Below are 23,703 nucleotides of genomic sequence, written 5' to 3' on the forward strand. Positions count from 1 at the left end.
TTTCTGCTGTGGGATAGACTTTTGTTTTCTTGTCCCCCAAAGGAATAAGTATATGCCACCTAACTCTGTTTCCTAGGCACGTCTTGTGTTACACTTTTTTCCTTCACTTTCCTTATGGAAGTGCTTAAAAAGAATGTTTGATTCTATGAGAATTTTCCTCTTCCACTAAATATAAAAAAGTTTTTGGAAAAGAATGATCTGGCTTCCAGCTGCATGGCAGAACCTTATTACCATAGAAACTAAATGCCATGAAACCTTCCCCCCCCCCCCCCAAGCACTCCAATACAGCATGAATAAAATAAGAGCAACACCTGCCATGGAAGAAGCATTAATATTGCCCAAGGCCATACAACAGTCTCACTAAGAGCAAACTATGTAAGCTGTGAAGGAAGTTAGGCAGACTCCCAACTGATGCTGTTGTGATTAGCCATTTTAGGTACTTCAGCCTTTCCTTGACTGCCAAGTGTATGGCCAGTGTCAGCTCCATACTCATGTGAAGAGAGGAAACCAATAAAAATGCAAAGGCTGCACAAGTGAAGCAGTGAGATTTCTAATTTGGGGCAAATGACACAGCTGTGCCGCTTTGCTTTGCTGGAACTATTGTTTTGTGTGGTTTTTTTTTTTAATTGCATCAGATTTTCAGGGTCTACTGTTTGTTCTTTTTACTAAAATCCAAGAATGGATTAAGGCAGTTGCAACCTCTGAATTTTTTTTTTTTTAAATGGAGGGGCTGAAGAGGGTTTTTTGTGCAGGTGTGCATACTTTGCTGATGGAGTGGCCACTTTGTGTTATGGTAGATCAGGCCTGGTAGTACTACAAGCCAAAACAATCTCTCCATGGGTCCAGACCAAATATCTTATAGATCTGGGCATAGCTCTGAGGATTCTAAAGCCTGCGTCCAAGCTGGCACAACCAGAGTCTCAAAGGCAGAGATCCCAACACAAAACATACCTCGTCACTTATCTGCAGCTGGAAAAGGGGGCAAGAATGAGTAGCATGTGGTGCCAACCATTGGAGAGGGGAATTAAAACTACACACACCCTGCTTCAATCCACCTGGGAGAGGCGGAAAAATATAAATAAAATTATTATTATTATTATTATTATTATTACCAGAAGTGTTCTCTCTTGTGAGAATCTCAGTACAAGAAACTTGCTTATGTTTGTGTGTGTGTAATGCTAACAGTGGCATTAGAGCACCCCAACCACTGATGGGCCTGGAGCATTTACTCTAGCCACACTGTTGTTAACCAGCTTTGCAGATCCAGCAAGGCAAAATACATACTCTTTTGTATTAAAAATTTTGAGCCTTGAAATTTGTTTTCAACACCCAAGCTGAATGGGCCACATAGTGCTTCTAAATAAAAACCCACTTCTGGTTACAGCCAAGATTTCTTTATTTCAGAAGTATAATTTGGAGACAAGGTCCAGGACAATGGTTAAATGTATTGGAAATTAGAAATCCATGCTGCTTTGCTGCAAAATCTCTGCCTTCTACTAAACCATACTCTTGTGAGTCATCTAGTGAAATGACTTGAAAGAAGCAAAATGTTGCCTGACAAAATGCTGAGATCAGGACAGACTTGCACAGTGCTTGCCAGTACTGTGTCTGTGTATCTCAGATATATCTCTCTGAATGAGAGCAATAGAGAATACATCTATATACTGTACTGTAGTCAGTTGAATCTACAAGCAATGAGAAACATTTGGCAATGAGCAGTATGCTTTTAAAGAACTCATTTCATCGCCTTGGTAAATATTTTCATTAAAATGCTGCTGTATTGTGACAGATTACTGAGCAATTAAAGTCTAATTAACCCCTGTGTAAAATGTTTCCAGGGAACAGCACCATTTAGATTCCCTCTCCTTCTTTGTTTTAACAACTGATTTTATGAAACAGCAGTTCCAAAGATTACATCAACAGGAATTATAGGCTTGCTCAAGTCCCCATGAAAGTCAGTGGCAGAATTCCCATTGCCTCCCAAAACATGGCAAGCTTCTTTGTGTGAGAGTAGTGAGGAACATGTTTTAAAGAGTGAAGGCAGATGTGACTGTGGACAAAATAAGATGGTAAGTCGTATTAGCTCAAGGGAATGCTGATCCTCTTGCAAATGCCAATTTGCAACCTTCATTTGTAAGAAAAGACAGTCCTGATGCCAATGACTTACCTCACACAACTACACCATTACAATATTGATATTTATCCAAACTGGGCCATGTAGTTTCTAAGCACCTCTTTAGCTCTTTTCTGAATGACTTCTTTGCCAGTGGTTAGAATGCTAAACTGTTAACTGCTAACAGCCTGCTGGTTCTCCCCTCTTTCTTTCCTGGCCTTAATTATTTATCAATCAAACATTTATAAATGCTTCCCAGTTGGTTATTTTGTATTGGGGAGATTGAGGGCTTAATTCCTTTGGAGTGATCCATTCCTTAGAGAGATTTACCACACACAAGCTGCCTCTGATAATTAGGGGGAAAATCCTAATCTGCAGAGCAACTGCATGTGTGGGATGACACACAAAAACCTACTATTTAAAAGCATTTCAAAACTAAACAGAGGCAGTTCTCATTAAGGCAGTGATGTTTGAATATAAGCTGCATGTAGTCAGTGTTGTTGTGCACTTATTCTGCCTGTTCAGTTTTGAGTGCTTTGAACCTACTAGCTATATTTCAGAAAATGAAAGACTTTTCCTGAAAGCTCTTAGCTTAGTTTATCAGCATCCTTCCAGTGAAGCGAAAATAGTTTCTCCTCCTTAATAAACCACTATAAAGAAACATTCATTTTTACTTATCTTGGTTAATTCTTCTTACTGCTGGCATTCCTCTGTACAATTGGTAATAGGCAGTGAATTCAGCCTTGCCAGGTTTTACTAAACAGCTGGCTTGTACTTTTCAGCTTTGGAAATCTGGGATCAGGAAGAGGAGGATTAATGTGAAAAGCAAGGAAAATTATTCTCCTGTGTTTTCAGAAACATGCATAGTGAAAAAAGAAAAGAAAAAGAAAGGACCTTGGTGCCATGTGTGAGTGGATCAAATCTTTCCTATATCTGCATCCAAGCTATTTGGTTGTGATCAGATGATTACAGCTCAAGGAAACGATTGGAGAGAGCTAGCTGGCTGCAGCTGCACTGTAGTCTGTGTGCAGGGACAAGGAGCTACTGTTTTTCAAACATAGCATAAACATAGAAGTTATTTTGTAGGCTTCAGGATGCAGCTATGGGTTGTGCTGCCAGCATTGTTCTGCTTCAAGCCTTTCGTTCAGTGGTACAGAGGAACTGTGCACATATTTGTAGACGACGGCAAGAGGAATTGTCACATGAAATCCTGCCTCTGGATAGTGATGATGAAATGAGCAGACCCAGAACTCTCATCATCATGGTATAGTATACTTTTGTCAAATAGGCACTGCTGACAGGGCTATTAGGACAAATTTCATGACTTGCAAGAGAGAGAGGGAGAGAAGGGGGTTGAAAGTAAATTTCCTAACATGTTTGGAACTCTAAAGCCCTCCAATTGAAATTGTGTCTGTTACCTAACAGAGCCTAATTTTCTCTTTCCTTTTCAGCTGGAATTAGGAAAGGCTTATATGCAATATGGAAAGAGCTCTTTTGCTTTCTGTTTTGTTTCTGTTTTTTTATTCTTTTTGCTGTGAAATGCTGTGCTTATACTCTGATCATAATGTTATTTATGTTTATGTATATAGATTTGGTGTCTCCTCTGATTTTTCTACTAAACTTCTGTTTCAGTAGTGTAGAAACAGTCACATAACCAAGGTATTTTCTGGTTACCTTCCTGTAGTTCCAGGCAACCAGTTGTTGCAAGCAACAATCCCTTGTTGTCTTCAAGTAAAAGAGATTTATTTGTATTTGTATTTATTATCATATTAATAAGCTTCTTAGCAATAGGCATTTGTGTTAGAAGTGATCTCCTAAATTATGAATAAATGTTAAGTGATCTATATTTTTATCTTGGTTTGCTCGAAGAGAGCCAATGGGACATGAGATCAAAGATGAACTTCCTTTCTAAACCATATATTTTATTTTTCTAGAATACCTGTATTTATAGCTGTATATTTTTTTAAGCAGCAGGTATAAGCATGAGTGTGATGAAATTACATATTCTCCCCCTTCCTCTCTAGTTCCCCAATGCACTTACTCCAGTTTGATTACTAGACCAAGCTTTACTGATCTGGGTGATAAAATAAAAATAGTTTTGATTGTCTGGTTCATAGTGGTTTATCCGATGTTACCATGGCCACAGTACAGTGTTTTCAGATTCACTAACGCACTGGATGAACTATCACAAGGTCCCAAGGCAGGTATGGTGTTGCCTAATGCTGTTAATATTTCTCAGTTCAACTTGTGATGCTTGACTACACACAGATATGTGAAATATTACTGATTATAATCTAAGCTTCTCCTGCTTAGTTGTACCATAGTGAAGAGGGTTTTTTTTTGTCATTCAGAGACCTTGAGATGGCTGAAAGGGGAAAGGGGAAAAGTACTTGCAGTCATCTACCTAGAACCTCCTACATTTCCTCATGTCTTTTACTGAATATGAGCATATTCTGCCCCTCTTGTATACATGTGCAAGGAATTCCAGCTCTTACCTGTCCTCAGCCATTACAGACAGGGGAGAAACAACATTCTGGGACACACCTCCCACTTTCAATAAAAGTAACTAGCTTTCTAGAAACAGCCATTAATGTCATTGTAACACTGTAATCTTAGCTCTTTGAGAATTTAGCTGTTGTGTACCTTCAAGTCATTTCCAACATATGGTGACTCTAAGGCAACCTGTCACAAGATTTTCTTGGCAAGATTTGATCAGAGGGCGTTTACTTTTGCCTTCCTCTGAGGCTAGGAGAATGTGACTAGCCCAAGGCCAGTAAGTGCATATCCATGGCCAAGTGGGGATTTGAACCCTGGTCTCCCAGTTTCTAGTCCAACAATCAAACAACTACACTAAATTGGCTCACTTGTTGAGAACTACAGTACCTTTTTTTAGTTATAAAATTTCAGTAACTTTTAATGAGGTTGTATTCATTTATAGAGTAACCCCATACTCATAGGTCACACTGAGTTTAGTAGGGTTTAGTTGCATGTATGTGGTTACAGGATGGCAGGCTTAAGAGATTTATTGTAGGTAATATTTCAATAAAAATTCCCAAGATAACTTATATAACAAATTTAGGCACTTTACAGAATGCCCCAAAAGGGCGCTCTGCCGGCGCCCGTGTTTGCTCCGCGAGGGAGCCACAGCGGACAAACCGCACGGCTCCCTCACACAGCAAAAAGAACCCGCAAAAAGCAGGTCCTTCTTGCAGCGCAATTGTGACGTCACAAGGCGCCAATTGCGCACTTGCGGCATCACATCTGTGCTGTGACCTGTGGACGCTCAGCGTCCATCACATCAAAATGCCAGCGCCCATGTGTATAGGACACTGCCGTTTTGATGCCCCCAGTACATACTAGGGGTGAGGCCTGATTGGACGCTGCACCCTTGGCCAACCCCTAGTACATACTGGAGGCGGAGCCAAGGCCCGTCTGGAACGGGCCATAGTAAACTTAAGACCTAAAAAGCAGCAAGATCTTGAAGGCCACATGAAAGTACACAGTGAGATTAAAATTATATTTTAAAAGTATGCAAATTTAGAATGGCATTTGCCTGTCACTGAAATGACAATGCAATAGATTCCAGTGAGGACGGTATTTGTGTAGAGCATTCCACAATTGGGGTGCCAACACTGAGAAGGCTCTCCTCCTGGTAACCATCCATATTGAATACAAATAATAAAACATCCAGTTTCTTCATAACAAATGGCATAGTAACTCATTTTTATTTACTGGAGAAAATTTTACTTTTCTTTTCAAAACAAAAATATTCTTTCAAAGCAGTTTACAATTATGTTATAAGTAACTGTACCATAATATCACATTACTAATACCATTTAAATCTTGATCCTAGAATCTAACAGCTAAGAGAACAATATAAACAGATCAAATCATCATTTTAGCTCATAAGAGGGCAAAGTGTGGTTTTGAGACCCCATGTAGTGCCTTTACCTCTCAAGACTCCTTGGACTGCCTTATTTTCCTAAGAAAAAGAGGAAGGAAACAAGCAGGGAAGCACTTCACCTTTTAAAATTGTTGCAAGATGTATCTCTTGGACTCATTACAATTGTGCGCCACTGATCTAGCTGAATTGTGCACCACTGGTCTAACTAATTCTCCTCTCATTTATAAAGGAAATATTTGAACCCAGTTAATCTTCTGTTCAGCCATATGAGAACGTGAACCATTTCTCAGGGAGCTTTCCCCACTTACACTGAATAGTGACCCCTGAATATTAATTTCTATCCGAGCTCTTCCTCTTGCTGCTCTTTCAAACTGTTAGTTTTGATGGGTTCTTAAGAATAGAGGCCATCTACAACCAGGGGAGCCTCTTAATCTCAGACTGCAGAACATGAGGCTTTTCAGATGTTCTTGGACTACAGTTCCCATGAGAACCTGCCAGTCTGACCAGTGGTGAAGTATGATGGGTATTTCAATTGAAAAGTAAGGCCAGAGGTCCTCCCTTCCTCCCAAACCTTTATTCTCAAATAAAGGTAAGAATTTTCATGGAAATATATGCGGAGAAACATGTCTACTACTTTCTGCTTGTACACTGAAGACATCGTATAGCCTGAAAAGGATAAACAGTTACTTAGCCATGCTTGAGAAATCTCTTTGAAGGATTAGATACACACATACACAGTGGCTGTGGCATCCAGGTAATTTAGCCTTGAGTTTGATTTTCTATGGCAAACTGTGGTTGCTTGTCAAGATGCAGAGTTCTGTCTGAGAACATGCAAGGAAACATGGAGCAGGTCCTGGCTGCTTGTAAGTTCCCACTTTTCCCCAACTAAACTACATGTATAAATCAGTATGCATCCAACTTGTCACTTTTCATTAATATCAGTTGAGAAACCATTATTCTTATGCAGGAATCGATATACCTATGGCAATGTTCTTCTATTTCCCTACAATTGATTACTTTATTCTGAAAACTGTAAAAGTCCATATGTAAAATCTATGAAAAATAGATTTTACATATTCACTAATTTCATTCTAAAAGGAAGCAGTGAGTAATTTTAGCATTTTTTATTGCAAGAAAGTCTTTGAAGTCTACACAGTTTTGAAGACTATTTGCATTTTGTGGTTTATTCTGTACAAATTTCAGGCATGTTATGTTATGATGCTGGTGTCTATATGTATCAGGGTTTGGGAGCATGCGGTTGCTGTGCACTCCCGAACCCTAATATCGCCGCCGTCATACCACAAAGTGCCCTTGTGTACTGGGCCATAGTCTCCTTAAACCTAGTGGAGACTCCTTCTTTGTAGACATTAAGCAGAGGCTGAATGGCCATCTGTTGAGGATGCTTTGATTGTGAGTTCCTGCATGGCAGAATGGGATTGGACTGGATGGTTCTTGTGGTCTCTTCCAACTCTGTGATTCTATGAGTCTATGATTTCTGTACAGAAATACTGTTTTTCTAACTGAAAATGTTGTTTCCTGTTCAAAAGAACTTATATACAAAATTTTCACAGAATAAATCCTGAAGATTTTCACCAGGATTTTTGTTACAAAGATTTCCTGTCATTCAGCAAATGCAATTTTGATTATTTTTTTTTCAAATATTTTTGAATGTGCTTTTCATCTCTAATGAAAGGTCTGTTTTCCAAATGACAACCAACTTCTCTCACATAAAAGGCTCTGCTACTTTTTTAAATCATGAGTTAAGTGTATCAATCTTTTGTCATTCCTTTGGCAAGCTGGAAAACTTTACAAAGTCAAATTCACCTCATTTTGTCACCTTTTGAAGGCACAATTACTTAATCCCTACCCCAATACAGATGCAATTTGCCATGGTATATGTAATTACATGGCCTCATACCTGTTTCATATCTGCACTTAGTTGATAAGCATTCAGCAACCTGAATTAATATGCTTCCTTTACCTTGAATTGTTCTTTCTAGAAAATGTAATGGGATGTGACATATCTGTTTGTGTTAAGTTCTGATCCATCAGGAATTCTGCTTTGTTTTGTTCTGTTTGGTAGATGTGCAGGAAACTTGTGGGTTGCCAGATGTTACTAAACTACTAATCCCACAATGCTTTGCCATTGGCCAGGATGGATGGAGCTAATGGGAAATGGAGTCAAGTACCATTTGTAACCATTTTCTGCCATTGGCTTAATTTAGGGCCCGAACAGAAAGGCCAAAATAAAGCTGCTTCGGGTCACTTTGGAGGTATGCTGTTTAAGTGACACACACTTCTTAAGAGGCCAGAAACTGTGCCAAAGTTGCATTTTACTCCTTAGGACTGGAGTGTGGCTTTGGCGTGACTTCTGGCCTCTTAGGATGCATGCAGCATTTAAACAGCATACCTCCAAAGAGACCTGAAGTGGCTTTATTTTGGCCTGTCTGTTTGGGCTCTTAGTCATGATTGCTTTAGTTTTGATTCAGCTAAGATATTTGTTCAGAATATCTTGCAACTGATGGTGTATTTGAACCTGTGTTTCCAATATTCCAACCCAACATTTAGGACTTTGCATGGTTTATAAGACTAAGAATAAAAGTCCTGTTTTGCAAATTGGTGGCTTTCTAATGTAGTGAAGTTTTATTGCATTGTAATATTTATTAATTATTAAGGCTGATGTATGTATTGATTTATTTACAATGCATCCATCATTACAATGTTCCAGGTAGATGTACCTCATATACTAGTAAAACACTGTGTACCTCTTATTACAAATTCTAATCAATAAGTCTGATACTCACTCCAAATAATTAAGAGCAAGACTGCTAGTAGTAAAGATCCATGACACAGTAAAATGTTCATGTCTAAAATGAATGGATGCCTGAGCTACTTAAAGCCACTGCACATCCTAATCTTTTGTGTTCTGAAGTGTGGGCACCCCAGCAGAGGCACTTGAGAATACTAAAGTGATGTTATTTGTAGATCACATTATAGACTCATGGGTTAATGAAGCTGCAGGTGCCTGAAGATCCAGAAAGTAGAAAAGTCCAGCAGCATACAGGTTGCTTTTCAGTGACAAATACCACCAGACTTCTGTTTGGATAACATAATGGTAGACAGGAAAAGACAGCTTGTATCTGAGAGTGGAGGAAACTACTACTGAATCAAAAGTACTCACTGGTATTTTTGCAGATATTTTTGACAGTGTCAGAAATCATTACATCAGATATAAGCATAATGACATTGTCCATTCAGTATATAATCCCTGATTAGGTGGTATTTCCCATGGGATGAATTCAAGAATAGGAAGGTCTGGGGTGGAAATGCTGTAGAGGCAAAAGCAACAGAAGCTAGAAAACAAATGTATTGAAGTTTAAAAGAGGTGTAAGTTTAGAAAAATCTAAGTTGATTGGTCAGCAAGGAACTTATATGACTGGTTTGACTTTTGGACTGCGACTCTGGAAACCAAGGTTCCAATCCCCACTCAGCCATGGAAACCCATTGGGTGACCTTGGGCAAGTCATATTCTCTCAGGCTCAGAGGAAGGCAAAGGCAAACCCTCTCTGAACAAATTTTGTCAAGAAAACCCATAATAGATTTGCCTTAGGGTTACCATAAAGCAGAAACAACTTGGGCTGACTCTACATGGGTAAACAACACAACCTTATCTTGATTTCAGTCTTGCTGGAGCACACAATGTTCCTCTCATTCTGAGGTGAAGACACTTCTTTTTGATGCCTGAGGGCTTTAAAGCAATTTTAAAAAAAAAGCCTCTAGTTTACTTTGCTGTTTTGGGGATGAACTATTTTATTTTAATACATATGGTTTGACCCTCAAATTGGGATTGGAGTGGAATCAGGGCTGGGGGAAGGGAGGGTGGGGCCATGTTGGTGAGTGGGGAAGACACCAGAGATGCCTCTCATAGACTCCTACTCACCAACAAAGGGCTGGAAGGATCAGCACAATTTTTCTCTACAGCTTTCCTATCTTTACACTCTGTTTTTTTGTGAAGCTTCAAATCTTTAATCTTTAAATATCTGCTTACCTTTAGATGTCCCTTTGAGTGAGGTGGTAGGAGAGATCTCATGGGTCAAGCACTTTAAAATACTTTCCTAGGAGTAAGCACTTTTGAATGCAGTGAAAGAAAATAAACTTATTTGAAATGTGGTGCTGGGCAAGAGTGTTGAGAATACTGCAGACAGCCAAAAAGACAAACAAATGGATCCTTGAACAGATCAAGCCTGAAGTACCCCTAGAAGCCAAGATGATCAAATTGAGGCAGTTGTACTTTGGCCACATCATGACAAGGCACAACTCATTAGAAAAGACAACAATACTGGGAAAGGTTACAAGTAGCAGAAAGAGAGGAAGACTGCACTACAGAAGGCTAGACTCAATTAGGGAGATCATGGGCATGAGTCTACAAAACTTAAGCAGAGCAGTGGAAGACAGGGAAGGTTTTCATCCACAGGTTCACCATGAATTGGGGTTGACTCAAGGGTAGTTAACAACAACAATAGACCTATACAAGATTGTACCATATGCCAGCAGTCTGACACCCACTTTCCTGAGAATTAAATGCAATAAATGAGGCAGCAAATTAGAGGGGGCAGAGGCAACACATGTGATAGCAATAACAAGTACATTTCTATACCGCTTATCAGTGCACTTAAGCACTCCCTAAGCAGTTTACAATGTGTAAGCTAATGTGATAGCTGGGGTAACTATCCAGGTATGCAACCAATCCAATGGAAGTCCAGGTGGCTGGTCAGAATGGCAGAAAACAGAAAGGTAATTTGATCTTGCATTTCAGGAACAAAAAAGTGCCCTACAACCATGGTGGAACAGACATAAAGCAACACAAGGAACATTTGCACAAGGTAGAAGCAGGTTCTTGTACCAGTATGTGACTACATAATGAGGGTCCCATGTGGCTAATCCAAACTGATTTCAATTTGAATTAAAACAGGTGCAGTAAAAGGGTCGAACTGGGACAGGATACTATGCAGTGGAGCTGGCACGCCTTTCCAGACTAAGTTATCCATTAGACTTGCCTCCCCTCTAATGATACCTCTATTGTTGTGATATCAAAATTGATTGATACTATCCCCCCCCCATTGCCCCCTTATTTCTTGCACTAATCTGCCCGAAATTTTAGTGTATTCCTATTGGACAGTTTTAAATTTGGATGTTTAATCTCTTTTTATGGGTTGATCGCTGTTTTTATGATAGGGGGGAGGGTTAGGGTTTTGGGGTTTTTAAATTGTAATTTTTAATTGTTTGATGTTTTAATTATACTGTTGGAATCCACCTTGATTCTTTTGTGAAAAAGCGGAATACAAATAACAATAATAATAGTATTACAGTCTTGTGTAGATTCAAACTTGAAGGTGCACAGTGGACACAGAAATTCACCAAGCTTTATTTTATTTACTTATTTATTCAATCTATATTCTCCCTTTCTCTCACCATAGGATCAAGATGGCATACAACCTTTTAAAACACAATGCATTTTTTAAATGACCAAAAATAGTTTTTTTAAAAAATGTGTATAAAACACAATAAAACAGAAACAATCCCCAACCCCTCCCCATTACAAGATTGAGTTTATTCATTGTAAACACATACAAGTTTGACAGCAGTCTTAGACAGTGGAGAGGATGAAATCTAGCATAAAAGAAGTAAGATCATGCTTTCTCAACTTGATCTTGGTTGAAATAATCAGTCTGCATAAATGAGTGCACAAATCCACTAATATATCTTGATCCAAATTTGTGATTTGTTACAACTTTTGGTGATTTCACCTCATTGAAGCAGGACTGGCTAACCATATTTTTGTACTATAGTTCCTCAAATCCCTCTAGTCAGGCTGGCCAAGCTCTTAGGGTGTATCTATACCACAGAAATAAAGCAGTTCCACTTTTATTGCCAATGACTCTATCTGACAGAATCCTGGGTTTGTAGTTTGGTGAGTTACCAGAGCTCTCTGACAGACTAGGTTGAATACCTCAGCAACTACAGATCCTAGGATTCCACAGGCTGGAACCATGACAGTTAAAGTGGTGTCAAACTGCTTTTATTTCTGCAGTGTGGCAGGTCTCTTAATTTAAGTAGATACAAGGAACACCATTTTTACTTTTAATTGTAGCCTTGGGAATACTGGGGTACTTATATTTGTCTAGCACAAAGCTTCCTCCCAGTCATATGGACTTATTCTTGAGGGTCAGTTTCTGAACTAGTCTTCAGTACCCTTTAGTGCAGTTATTCTGGTTAGGTGTAAAAGCACTTAGAAATGCTCTCCAGGACTGTGGCAAGTTGTATAAATTTGTAAACTCAGTTTTGGAAGGCAATAAGGACTTCAAGAGGCACTAACTGAGGCACAGACCAATAAAGAAAAGAGAACTTGATGAGCAAGCCAGCCAACCAGAAGATAATGCCAGAAGAGAGAGGTACTTGGAGGAAATAAAGGGGAATAAAAGAGAAAGATCAAGAGGCAGCCGTGGTATAAGAAAAAGATCTGCATAAAGAAGCAGCCAGACATAAAATGCTGTAATTAAATTGGCACTCTGCTGTTGAAAAGACACTTTACTACCATTTCTTTGCTAACCACTGTCTCATATTGGTCTGTCTCACTACCTCATTTCTAATTTTCTATTTATTATTAGTCTGAACATTTTCCTCCCTCTTTCCCATCCAACCATAGAAACTATACGGTATTGTACAGAGGAATCTGGGCACCAAGGTTGTTTTGCTGTGTGTGTTTTAACATTTAACTATCAATTTTGAAAATCTGAGTGTGTTACTGATGTTCCTGGCTCACATGCTGGAGCTCTTCTTCTTCACATCAAGCAGTCAGCATTAATGTTCTCTTTCACTCACTTTCTCTTGATCTTCATGATCTCTCTTTTGTAAATATGGAATAAACACCACTGACATCACCCTCTTAGGTTGGAAGTGCTGAGTTCTTTCAGCCGGCCTCTGCCTGGCAGATTTAGTCACCGAAATGGTGCCTCTCATCTTACAGCTGTGAACCCCAACAAATGGCTTTTAAGCCTGTGGATATTCAGTTTCCACTAAAACACACCCTTCACCCAGCAGAGAAAAAAATAGAATAAAAAGGCCTGCATTATATTCTTCATTCAGCAAACAAACTGGAAGTGTTAGATTCTGTATTTCAACCACCAGAATTACAACAGCAACAAAAGTACCGTAGCTGTAATTTTAAAAATAACATTTTCAATCTCTGCTTTTTATTGACCCATGAAACTACCTTATTTAACTAGTCTACTATTGCCCAGTCTAACTGACAGTAACTCTCCAGACTCAGGCTGAATCCACACCTGTAAAATAATTCATACTTACTGTGATGCCGATCCTGTAGAAACACATGATGTTCCTGTAGATTAAAAATGAAATCACTTATTTTTGATGAGTGAGGGGTTTAAGTCAAAGTTTCCAGGTGTATCATTGGGAGAGTAGGGTGTAGTCAGGGCGCCATACAAGCAGTGTTGTCAACTAGCCTCAAAGATATTCCCTGGAATGTTTTACCAAAATCCAAAATCCCCCAAATTCCCCAATATTTACAGGAATATTCAGTCAAAATCCCTGGAAAGAAATTTCTAGAACATGGCCACATAGCCCGAAAAACCCACAAAAAACCATGGATGCCGGCCATGAAAGCCTTTGACATCGCAGAAATTAATTAAATTCCCCGGATTCTGGGGAATTCCTTAGAAATTGGCAGTGCTGCATACAGGTTGGTGAGTGGCATCCTCCATCTGGCAAGCATGTTGTTGCCCATTTATTTATTTATTTTAAAACAAAATATTTTTCATATACAGTTGGCCCTTCTCATACACGGATTTTTTATACACGGATTCAAGCATCCATGGTTTGAAAATGTTAAAAAAAAGTATAAATTTCAACTATCAAACCTTGATTTTCCATTTTTTATAAGGCACACCATTTTGCTATGTCGTTATATTTAATGGAACTTGAGCATCCACGGATTTTGTTATCCACAGGGGAATTTTGGAACCAAACCCCAGCATATAACAAGGGTCCACTGTACTACATTGGGTTGGGGGCACCCAATGTCTGCATGTAGTTGGGGGGGGGGGGGGAGAGGAAGGTTACAAGCATAAAAAGTTTGAGAACCACTAGTTTAATAGCTCCATGACCAGCCTAATTACCTACTAATGGAACCATTGTCTTCATCAGTTCATTAGTCCCCATTCAGCCCATTCCTGTCTCCAGTCACCTGTTCAGAATATCCATCATCTCACCTGGATTATGTTAAAAATAAAAACAGCTGTCATCTGCATATTGATGGCACCATCCCTTTTATTTTTAACATTCAGTTTATGTGGGGGAGGGGGGTAGTCCTAATAAACCTCATTTGCTCACTTATTCACCCCCGGGATGGGAGGGGGAAACGGGGAAGCCGGTCATTCAGTCTATACCAATTTGCTTCCTATGACCCTGGAAGACCTGGTCTGTACCCACCCAAGGGTGCCAAATCTACCCCAAAACTGTTGATCTTATGGCTGGGCTTGGTGGGGGAGGTGGTGGCCCCAAAATTAAGGAAAAAGCAAAAAAAATGGTGATTGGCTGCAAAGGTGGTGGCAGTCCCAAGGAGAAAGAAACATTTTTTAAAAAAATTTATTTCTCCTGCTGCCCTCTCCCTGGTCAAGTCCCATTGCAAAGTCACTCTGTAGTCAAGTGGCTCAGACAGAATGAGGCACCCAGCCATGAGATCAACGGTGAAAGGGTAGCCCAGTCTACCTGCTTGGGTGGGGATTGACTGGGGTTGCTGTTGAACAGACCTTCCTGTTTCATGTTCAACATGGTTTTTGACTGGTGGTGTTTATGGTTAATGGTGAGAGAATAGGATGACCTTTCGTAGGTGACTATTTTTAAGTCTCACACACTACATAATGGTGCTGTGAAGACAAGATAGTCACCTCTTGTGCACCACCATCAGTTCTTTGGAAGAAATACAGACACAGATGTGACAAATAAATTATGTTTTGAACCAGTGCTGGAATATTACTTAATACGCAAAATAGCCAGTCTAATGTGTTGCAGAAGGAGATTGAAACTGGTAAATACATAGTACACACCCCCTCCCCCTAGTGATGCCACTGGACCTAACCCCAGCCCACTGTATTTAAATCTTAGTGCCTGTAAATCTTTTTTACACTCTCCCCACCCCAGAAAGATATGAAATACCATACATGGTCTTGCACTAAATGTAGTCTTGCCAGTGTAATAGCAGTTGATGAAAGATCCAGAAAAATGCACCTGATTTACAACTCATGAAACTAGAGGTGTTTGTATGATTTAGATTTTGGCATTATGGAATAACATGGAATAAAAGGCCATTCAGAAGCAGATATTCAATAGGTAAAGTATGTTCTATTGTAGAAGTGCAACTAAGAGGAGAAATCTTACTTGTAGTCTGTCTGACAGATGTTTTATTGCTAAAGTGCACCTCCCAAGTGATATTTTCTATGGGTCAATAGACATTTATAGAAAAAAAAAATCTAGTCTATGCCTTGTACTTACCAAAGCAAAGAGATTTACATTGTTGTAAAATGTCACCTGAGCTGTGCACACTCCCACAGTGAAATATGTTGTATTTCTGTTTATATTATAATGGTACTTGGAAGTTTTCAGTGCTCCCTACAAAATAGCATATGCAATTTCTAGTGCAATTTGTCTCATCTTTTTTAGACACATATAGTGAATGAGACATATAAAATTTTGTTTGCATTTCTGCTGCCATCAATAAATTAATCCATATCCCTTTATAAGTGTAAGATAATTGGGAAGAAAGAACAAATGGCTGGAAAATGCCAGCAGTGGTTCTTCTCTTCAATTGCCCATGAAGCTCAGTATTTGCCAGACAGTGTATGAATCCCCCATTTTCATTTCCATCTATACAGAGCTTTAAGGTGGGGAATCTGGGAAGTTGTCATTAAAAAGTCATGTTTCTGACCTCTGTACTGAATGACTAAAGATTCCCAACTGATTAGAGGATTTTGTCAAGTAGTTAGAAAAAATTGCCTTGGTTCGCTTTTGTTCCTTTTATCAGGTAGAACTCAGCCAATGGAGCTATTCAGTTTGTGGTGATAAATATTATGTCCAGCTAATTGCTTCAGGTCAAATGGGCTTTAAAGGCACAGTTAAATGGGCTGGCTCAAATATAGGCTATTCTAATTGCTTAGGAGAGGAAACATTTAGTTGAGTCTCATCTTTTATGAGATGAAATATGCTCACCCCCATGTGTCTATCTCTCCTTGAGTAACATATTTAAACATTTTCCAAAGCAGACCATTGCTTTTTACTGCTGGTATCTAGTTTAATCATTATCAGCATGTGTTTTGTAGTAAGTAAAAGTCAATTGGCATGTAGACATAGCATTTTCCTCAACTAATTATCCCATCAATTGTAGCAGTTTTATAGTTTTAACAAGCCTATTGATGCCTAAGGACAGCTTTATAGTTAGAAACCATTTTACTTCATAAATTAGTGATGTATCTCCTCAGTCCAACAACCTGTTTCTTCTGTTTCACTTCTGGAAATGCAGTGATAAGTGATAATTAAATTGGAGTGTGTTTCAATGAGAATAATCAAATCCTGGAATTTGCTAATTTCAGATTTAAAGCATTGCAAGCACAAAAGGGATGTGGTGGCTCAGTGGTTAAGACGTCAGTTCTGATGATTGGAAGATCAGAAGGTTGGTGGTTCGAGGCCCAAGTGCTCCATGATGGTTTGAGCTCCTGTCACTAGTCCCAGCTTCTGCCAGCCTAGCAGTTGGAAAAGATGCAAATACTGTACAAGTAAATAGGTACCACTTCAGTGGGAAGATAACAGCGTTATCTGGCCACATGACCACCAGAGTTGTCTTTGGTGGCTATTTGGCTTAGTAATGGAGATGGGCACCACCCCATACATTTGGTTATGACTAGATGTTCGTGTCAAGGGACTACCTTTACCTTTATAGCTGTCATCTTCCAGCTTGCGAGGCAGTTGACCAGGCAGACCCAGCTTCATCAGGGCTAGCCTGGAAGAAGAGAGTCCTCCCTCCATAACTGTCATGTTATGGCCTGCGAGGGAGTTGATCAGACAGGCCCAGCTCCATCAGGGCTAGCCTGGAAGAAGAGACTCCTCCCTCCATAACTGTCATCTTTCGGCCTATGAGGGAGTTGAGCAGGCAGGCCCACTTCCACCAGGGCTAGCCTGGAAGAAGAGACTCCTCCCTCCATAACTGTCGTCTTCCGGCCTGCGAGGGAGTTGACCAGGCAGGCCCAGCTCTATCAGGGCTAGCCTGGAAGAAGAGACTCCTCCCTCCATAACTGTCATCTTCCGGCCTGCGAGGGAGTTGACCAGGCAGGCCCAGCTCTATCAGGGCTAGCCTGGAAGAAGAGGCTCCTCCCTCCATAACTGTCATCTTCCGGCCTGCGAGGGAGATGACCAGGCAGGCCCAGCTCCATCAGGGCTAGCCTGGAAGAAGAAGAGCCCTCCCTTCAGTCCATCTGCGTTGGTCCAGGCCTCAGAGGGAGAGAAGAATGCTGGACCTGATCCCATCCCCCCCTCACCGTTCCCTTCTCCTTTTATCTCGTGTCTTTTTAGATTGTAAGCCTGAGGGCAGGGAACCGTCTATTATCCCCTCTGTAGTAAGCCGCCTGGATTCCCAGTGATTGGGCGGCATGTAAATAAATCCTATTATTATTATTATTATTATTATTATTATTATCTTTAAACACCATATACTGGAGTAAAGCTTGCCGGGTGTATTCCACATCTTTCAGTAAGAACAGAAAGAATAGGAGAACCTTGTTTCTTTAGCTGCTATGAGAAGACCAGGAGAACAATCATCTACAATATCTTTAGTCTCTTGTTTGTAAAGTGATGCATATTTTCATGCTGACTTTGTAAATGTCTGACAATTCATTTGCACTTATTTAAGACCTGTTCTTAAGAGTACAAGCCCAAGCAAATGAAGACTACACAACACAGAAGAGTATTTTTCCTCCTTGGATCACAAGCTAACTGTGACTTTAGACCATTATAAACACCATTTGTGGCTGCATTAGAAGGCACATCATATCCAGAACAAAAAGCAGAATTGTTTCAGATTGCCCAGCATTGGCTAAGGGTCAGCTGCTGCATAACATTTATGTTAGTGTCACATTTATTGACAAACTTAAAGGGGAAGGAAAGCAAGACAGAAACTGTGTTTGTTTATTTCAGAAAATAACAGAGAGGAGACAGAGTAATGATCATTCAAGACTTCATGACCATTGCGATAACCTCACATGCAATCAGAATGGAAAAAAATAGGATTCATTGGAGGAACAGTAAACAAACTGGGATGGGGTTCATTCAGACAGTACTGTCGGTCAGTGTTCAACTTGGTGTTTAACCTATTCGAGATGAGCTAACATTCCTCACCATCTAGGAGTAGCTATTGATGATCTAGCACTTTCATTAGAAACTCAATTGACCACTAATGTTCATAGTTCCTTTTGTCCACTTCGTCTGGCAGATTACTTGCAACCTAACTTAGATGGAGATGACAACAATTATCAACACTCTGATAAGATTTGGACTATTGAAGTGTTTTATATGTAGGGCTGGGCTGCCCTAATTTTTTTTTTGAAAGGGGCATTGGTTTGTAGACACACACACCCCAATCTCATTTAACTTTTTATGAAAATATGTCTTCCAGGGGTCCCTAAATGCATCTTTTCTATTTCCAGGGCATTATTTGGGTAATGGTTTAATTTCTGATTTGGTGGGGTTGTAGAACCGTAAGGAAATTTTGGCAAATTGTATTTGAGGAGATAAAAGAAATAACAAAAATTGATTTAGAATTTAGTCCAAAGATAGCGTTATTATCTTTATATGATAAAATTAACTGCACCCAAGTTATAAAGGATCTAATTACAAATTTATTAACAGCGGCGAGATTAATGATAGCAAAAAAGTGGAAAGACCAGGGAGATTTACAAATACAAGATTGGTATAGAGAGATTTGGCAAATAGCAATTAATGATAAGTTAACTAGTGAAATTAAGTTTAGAAGAGGAATAATCAAGAGAAATGATTTTGAAGCAATATGGAAAACATTTGTACAAAAAGTTTTAGGAAAAGAAGGAGGTGTTTTACCACCAGAGGAAGAGTTACAATTCTGGAGATAGAGTAATAAGAAGATAGGCTCGGGTGATGGGGAGCACTTGGGGAAGGGGGAAATTATGAAAAATATATGATGAAAAGAAATATGAATTAAAGTTAGATAAAGTAGTAAAGAATGGAATATAAAGGGATATATTTTATGTATGGGGAATATAATGTAAAAGTCTTTTTTATATATTATTGTAAGGTGAATTTAATCAATATTTCATCAATTTATTATAATAACATGTATCAATTTCATTCTACCAATAAAATAATTTAAAAAAATTCTGATTTTTAAATGAAGTAATCGTAACTGAGGGTTTATAGTTTCTGACATTATTTTTATTTGTTATTGTTTTAGTATTCTGGTTGTTATCATGTTTTGTTTGTAAATAAATTAAAAAATGTTTCCAGGTTCCAAAGGAAAATGTATGGCAAAAACAACACTTTGAGTAAACACAGCGAGTTTACCCAATGATGCTATTGTTTGGTTAAGAGTTTTTCTTTTTAATTGCATATTTGTCAAACTTAGTTTCAACATTCTCAACATAAACACCAATGTTAAAAATCACTAATAAGCCAGAGACACCATAGCTGGAATGCAGTTTACAAAATATCTACTCAGAAGTAAGTCCCATGGAGATCAGTTTATTTTTCATGTAATAATTGTACTATTTTTCATGTATTTTTGTGTAATTTCAGATGTATATCATTACATCTGTAAAGTCTAGAACTGGGATGTAAATTCTGCATTTCTCCATAGCTGCTGAACTCTAACTCCCAGCATTAATTAGCAATTTAAACTGACTAAATGTTAAGGTGACCTAGTAGAATCAATGGAGCAACAAGATAAGTTCAGCATTCTTGTTTCTTTTGTACTATATGGGTCATCAGAAATCAAAGCTACCTCAGCAGAGGCTGGATTTCTGTAGCAGTGTACAGGTAAATGAATCCAAAATAGCTGTGTGAAAAATATCTTGATTTGCACTGGAGGCAATTCATCCAAACGAGTCATTTCTTGAACTCTAATCAGATTTTCTGGCATTTAGTATGAAAGTTAAGAAAGTTTACATACAAACAAAACAGAACCAATCAGCAATGTTTAGATACAAACAAATAAACAAGGATGCTGTGCATTTTGCTGAGCTCCCATGCTGCTACGGGAAAATGTGAGTGTGGTATTGGAGTGAAGGGTGTCTTGATCCTTAAACTGAGAGATGATTCTCCAGTCAGCTATGAAGTTTAATGACTTTGGCCTAATAATCACAGACTTTTAATATAAACAGCCTTTCCTTCCTAACTTCCCTTTTGATATGAAATATTGTTAGGTCTCTCTTTAGTATAAAAATACTGACAAAATACTGAGGATGATGTTGAACCTTGAAAATAGTCTGGGATTAAGATTGGTCCTTTGTTCTGCCAGTTCACATCCTATGCAGGAATGACTAGGAAAAGAAATTCCTGATGTTGAAAATGTGATGCATTCACTTGTGTACGGTGAAATGCCATCACTGAGCGTGACATTTTGATCCTAATTCTATCTTATCTCTCCCCCTCCCCCCCTTTTATGAGTGTGGCTGTTTGTATCAGTTAATCAGATCTGCTTCCTGAAGTGGCATTTAAAGGGAGATTGTCATGGCTTATTCACCTACATTTTATGACATGCCAGCAGGGATTTACACACACCATCACTATCCCTTTGAAAGTTCCTCATTTTCCATATTTTTGATGTTCATTTTGCCTTTTAGATGCTTCAAGATTATTATTTTTTTGTTGTATTTTTTTCAAGAGACCAAAATGTCTTTGTTGTTGTTAACTGCCTTTGAGTCGGTGTAGACCCATGATGATTCTGTGAGTGAAACATCTCCAGGACTCCCTGTCCTCTTCTGCTCTGCTCAGTTCCTGCAAATTCATACCCATGACCACTTTAACAGAGTCTATCTATCTAGCTGATTTTCTTTGGGAATTTCTTGGTGCACTCTATTAGCCATTGTATGTTTGCAGTGTGTTCCCTAGTGCCTCTTCTTTTCCTGAACCCTGCTTGCGCCTCAGGAATTTCTCTCTCCATGTATGGTTGGAATCTATGTTGCAAAATTTTAAGCATAATTTTGCTTGCATGAGAGATTAGAGCTATGGTCCTATAGTTGCGACAGTCTTTCATGTCTCCTTTTTTGTGGATAGGATGTATATTGAGCGTTTCCCATCTTTTGGCCAGTATTTTGTTTTCCATATCTGTTGACATATGTTTCTTATCACTGGAGTTGATTCTGTCAGTGTGTATTGAATCAATTCAGTTGGAATGCCTGTTCCTGGTGATTTATTTGTTCCCATTTGTCTTATTGCAGCTTCCACTTCATTTGTTAGAATTTGGGGTTTATCGTCATATGGCTCTTCATTGCATTATCCTTCATTTTGTCATCCCTTTTATATAACTCTTCTGTGTATTGCATCTAGCTTCTTTTTATTCCTTCCTGGTCTTGAATTATGTTATTTTTATTGTTATAGAGCATCTCCCGGTTTTTGGTCTGAATTTCCCTTTGATTTCCCAGATCTTGTGGAACAGATCTCTTGTTTTTCCCTTTTTGTTGTTATCCTCTATCTCTCTGCATTGGTTATTATAGTAGTTGTCTTTATCTTTCCTCATGAGTCGTTGTACTCTTGTGTTTCATGATTCTGAGTTTTTTCCTGTCTCCTTTCTGTTTTGTCTACTAATATGTTTACCTCTCTGGAAATTGATCCATATTAGTTATCTGAAAAATACCAAAATTTGATTGATAAACAGTTAAACAGGATATGTATTGGAATAATGCTTCTATGAACAGTTTGTGTAAGGAGAGTGAGAAGTTTGAACTGTGTTCCTGAAAACAATGCTAAAGCAGAAAGTAGCAGTTTTAACCTCTACATTAACAAGTGTGCAAAGAGGCCCATTTTATTCTGCATTTAGATTTTAATTGTGTGAAACTGCAGGGATTCTAGGATTCCTATGCTCCCCCCACCCCATGAAAATTTTGCACTTAGTTATAGCTCAACATATCTGGTGGGGAAAAGTACAGTCAGGTTGGATTTTTTTATGCAGAGCTATTGTTCCTCTGGCAATGGTAGCTGGTAGCCCTGATGTTGGTTGTACAGTAAATCTTGTCAGGGTTTATGTCAGAACTTTAAAGAAGCTATCCCTAACAATGATCCCTCGCTTCATATTAGGTTCAAATTCTGACTAAAACCTAGATAGATTCAGGCCTGTTACAGACTGCCAAAATAAAGTTGCTCTTTGGAGGTATGCTATTTAAATGATGCATGGTTCCTAAGAGTCCGGAGGTCGCGCCAAAGCCATACTCCATTCCTAAGCACTGGAGTGCAGCTTTGGTGCGACTTCCGGATTCTTAGGATGCATGCATCATTTAAACAGCATACCTCCAAAGAGACCCGAAGCAGCTTTATTTTGGCAGTCTGTAACAGGCCTCAGTGCCTCACTTACATCAGATCTGCTAGTTACCACTGCTCTCTAGTTGTCTGAGGTGGTGTCTGCATGGGACAAAAGAGTATTATGGGAAAATGGAAAATGCTCTCCTTATCATATCAAGCATAGGTCCTAAATTATGTTTTGTAAGAAAGTCAAATAGGGAGGATGGCAGCTGCAACAGAAAGAATAATTCATCCAAAACTTCATAATAAATTGATGGAAGGACCAGAACTAATATCCAGGTCCTTTGCCTCCCTGTCTGAGTTCCTTCTGACCTTTCCTTATTGCCTGCCAAGTTCAGTGAGATTGCCTACAAAATATGTTTATGATTTCATTGGTGTTGCTTTGAACATTTTGGCTTTGTGCAGGTTAAACTAATCTCATGACTCCAAATGTGATTACTCATGCAGATACTGAATCACTTATAAGTAAAGGAGTTTAGAGTTCATAGTAGGAAAAACAAATTTAGAATCTGCACAGAAAAATAAATCCCTAGCTTTCAGTGTCTAGGAAAATCACATTTTTGAACGTAGCACATTCTGTACACTGAAAGGCCCAGGTCTGATTTTTTTTTTTCATACGATGGTTGATTTGCGCTTCACAAAATCTATCCATGTCTCTTTCTGAATGACAATCAGATGGATCCCCCAGATTAATCCAGGGATTAGTCGGTATGATCTCCCTGACACTTTTGTGACTATCCTAGGATTAGAATGCTTCCATGTTATTATCAAAATTTTGTCAAATAATGGATGCAGGGAGAAACAAAAGACTACTGATGTAATTTGTAAGATGTATGCACAAGGGTGATCATTACAATCACCTCTGAATTTACATCTCCCTCTAGGAATTTGGTTTTTTGCTTCAGAACGATGTTGCAAATGCTTATTTCAGAACTGACCTAAAGTTACTTTTTGTTCTTGAGGTCACAGAAGAAGAGAAGTGCTTGTGCTGTTCTAGAAAGCCTTGACTGGCCAGGAATAGAGATATTTGATTGTATGTACCCATGTATGCTTTAATATCTTGGGAGGGGGTGCT

At 38.9% G+C, this 23,703-nt stretch overlaps 1 protein-coding gene across 9 annotated transcripts in view; it reads left to right on the plus strand.

The window, feature by feature from the left end:
* The first annotated feature begins 2,911 nt into the window (after positions 1-2,911).
* DOCK10 (dedicator of cytokinesis 10) overlaps positions 2,912-23,703 on the plus strand; it is a 187,819-nt gene continuing 167,027 nt past the window's right edge. For all 9 annotated transcript variants that reach the window (XM_089509216.1, XM_089509209.1, XM_089509211.1 and 6 more), the window contains exon 1: positions 2,912-3,377. In XM_089509216.1, the coding sequence (XP_089365342.1) occupies positions 3,216-3,377 (162 nt within the window). In that variant the 5' untranslated portion in view covers positions 2,912-3,215. The remainder of the gene's footprint in view (positions 3,378-23,703) is intronic.

Source organism: Sceloporus occidentalis, unplaced genomic scaffold, assembly GCF_023333645.1.
Source record: "Sceloporus occidentalis isolate IW3139 unplaced genomic scaffold, rSceOcc1.0.p SCAF_2, whole genome shotgun sequence".
Taxonomy (NCBI): domain Eukaryota; kingdom Metazoa; phylum Chordata; class Lepidosauria; order Squamata; family Phrynosomatidae; genus Sceloporus; species Sceloporus occidentalis.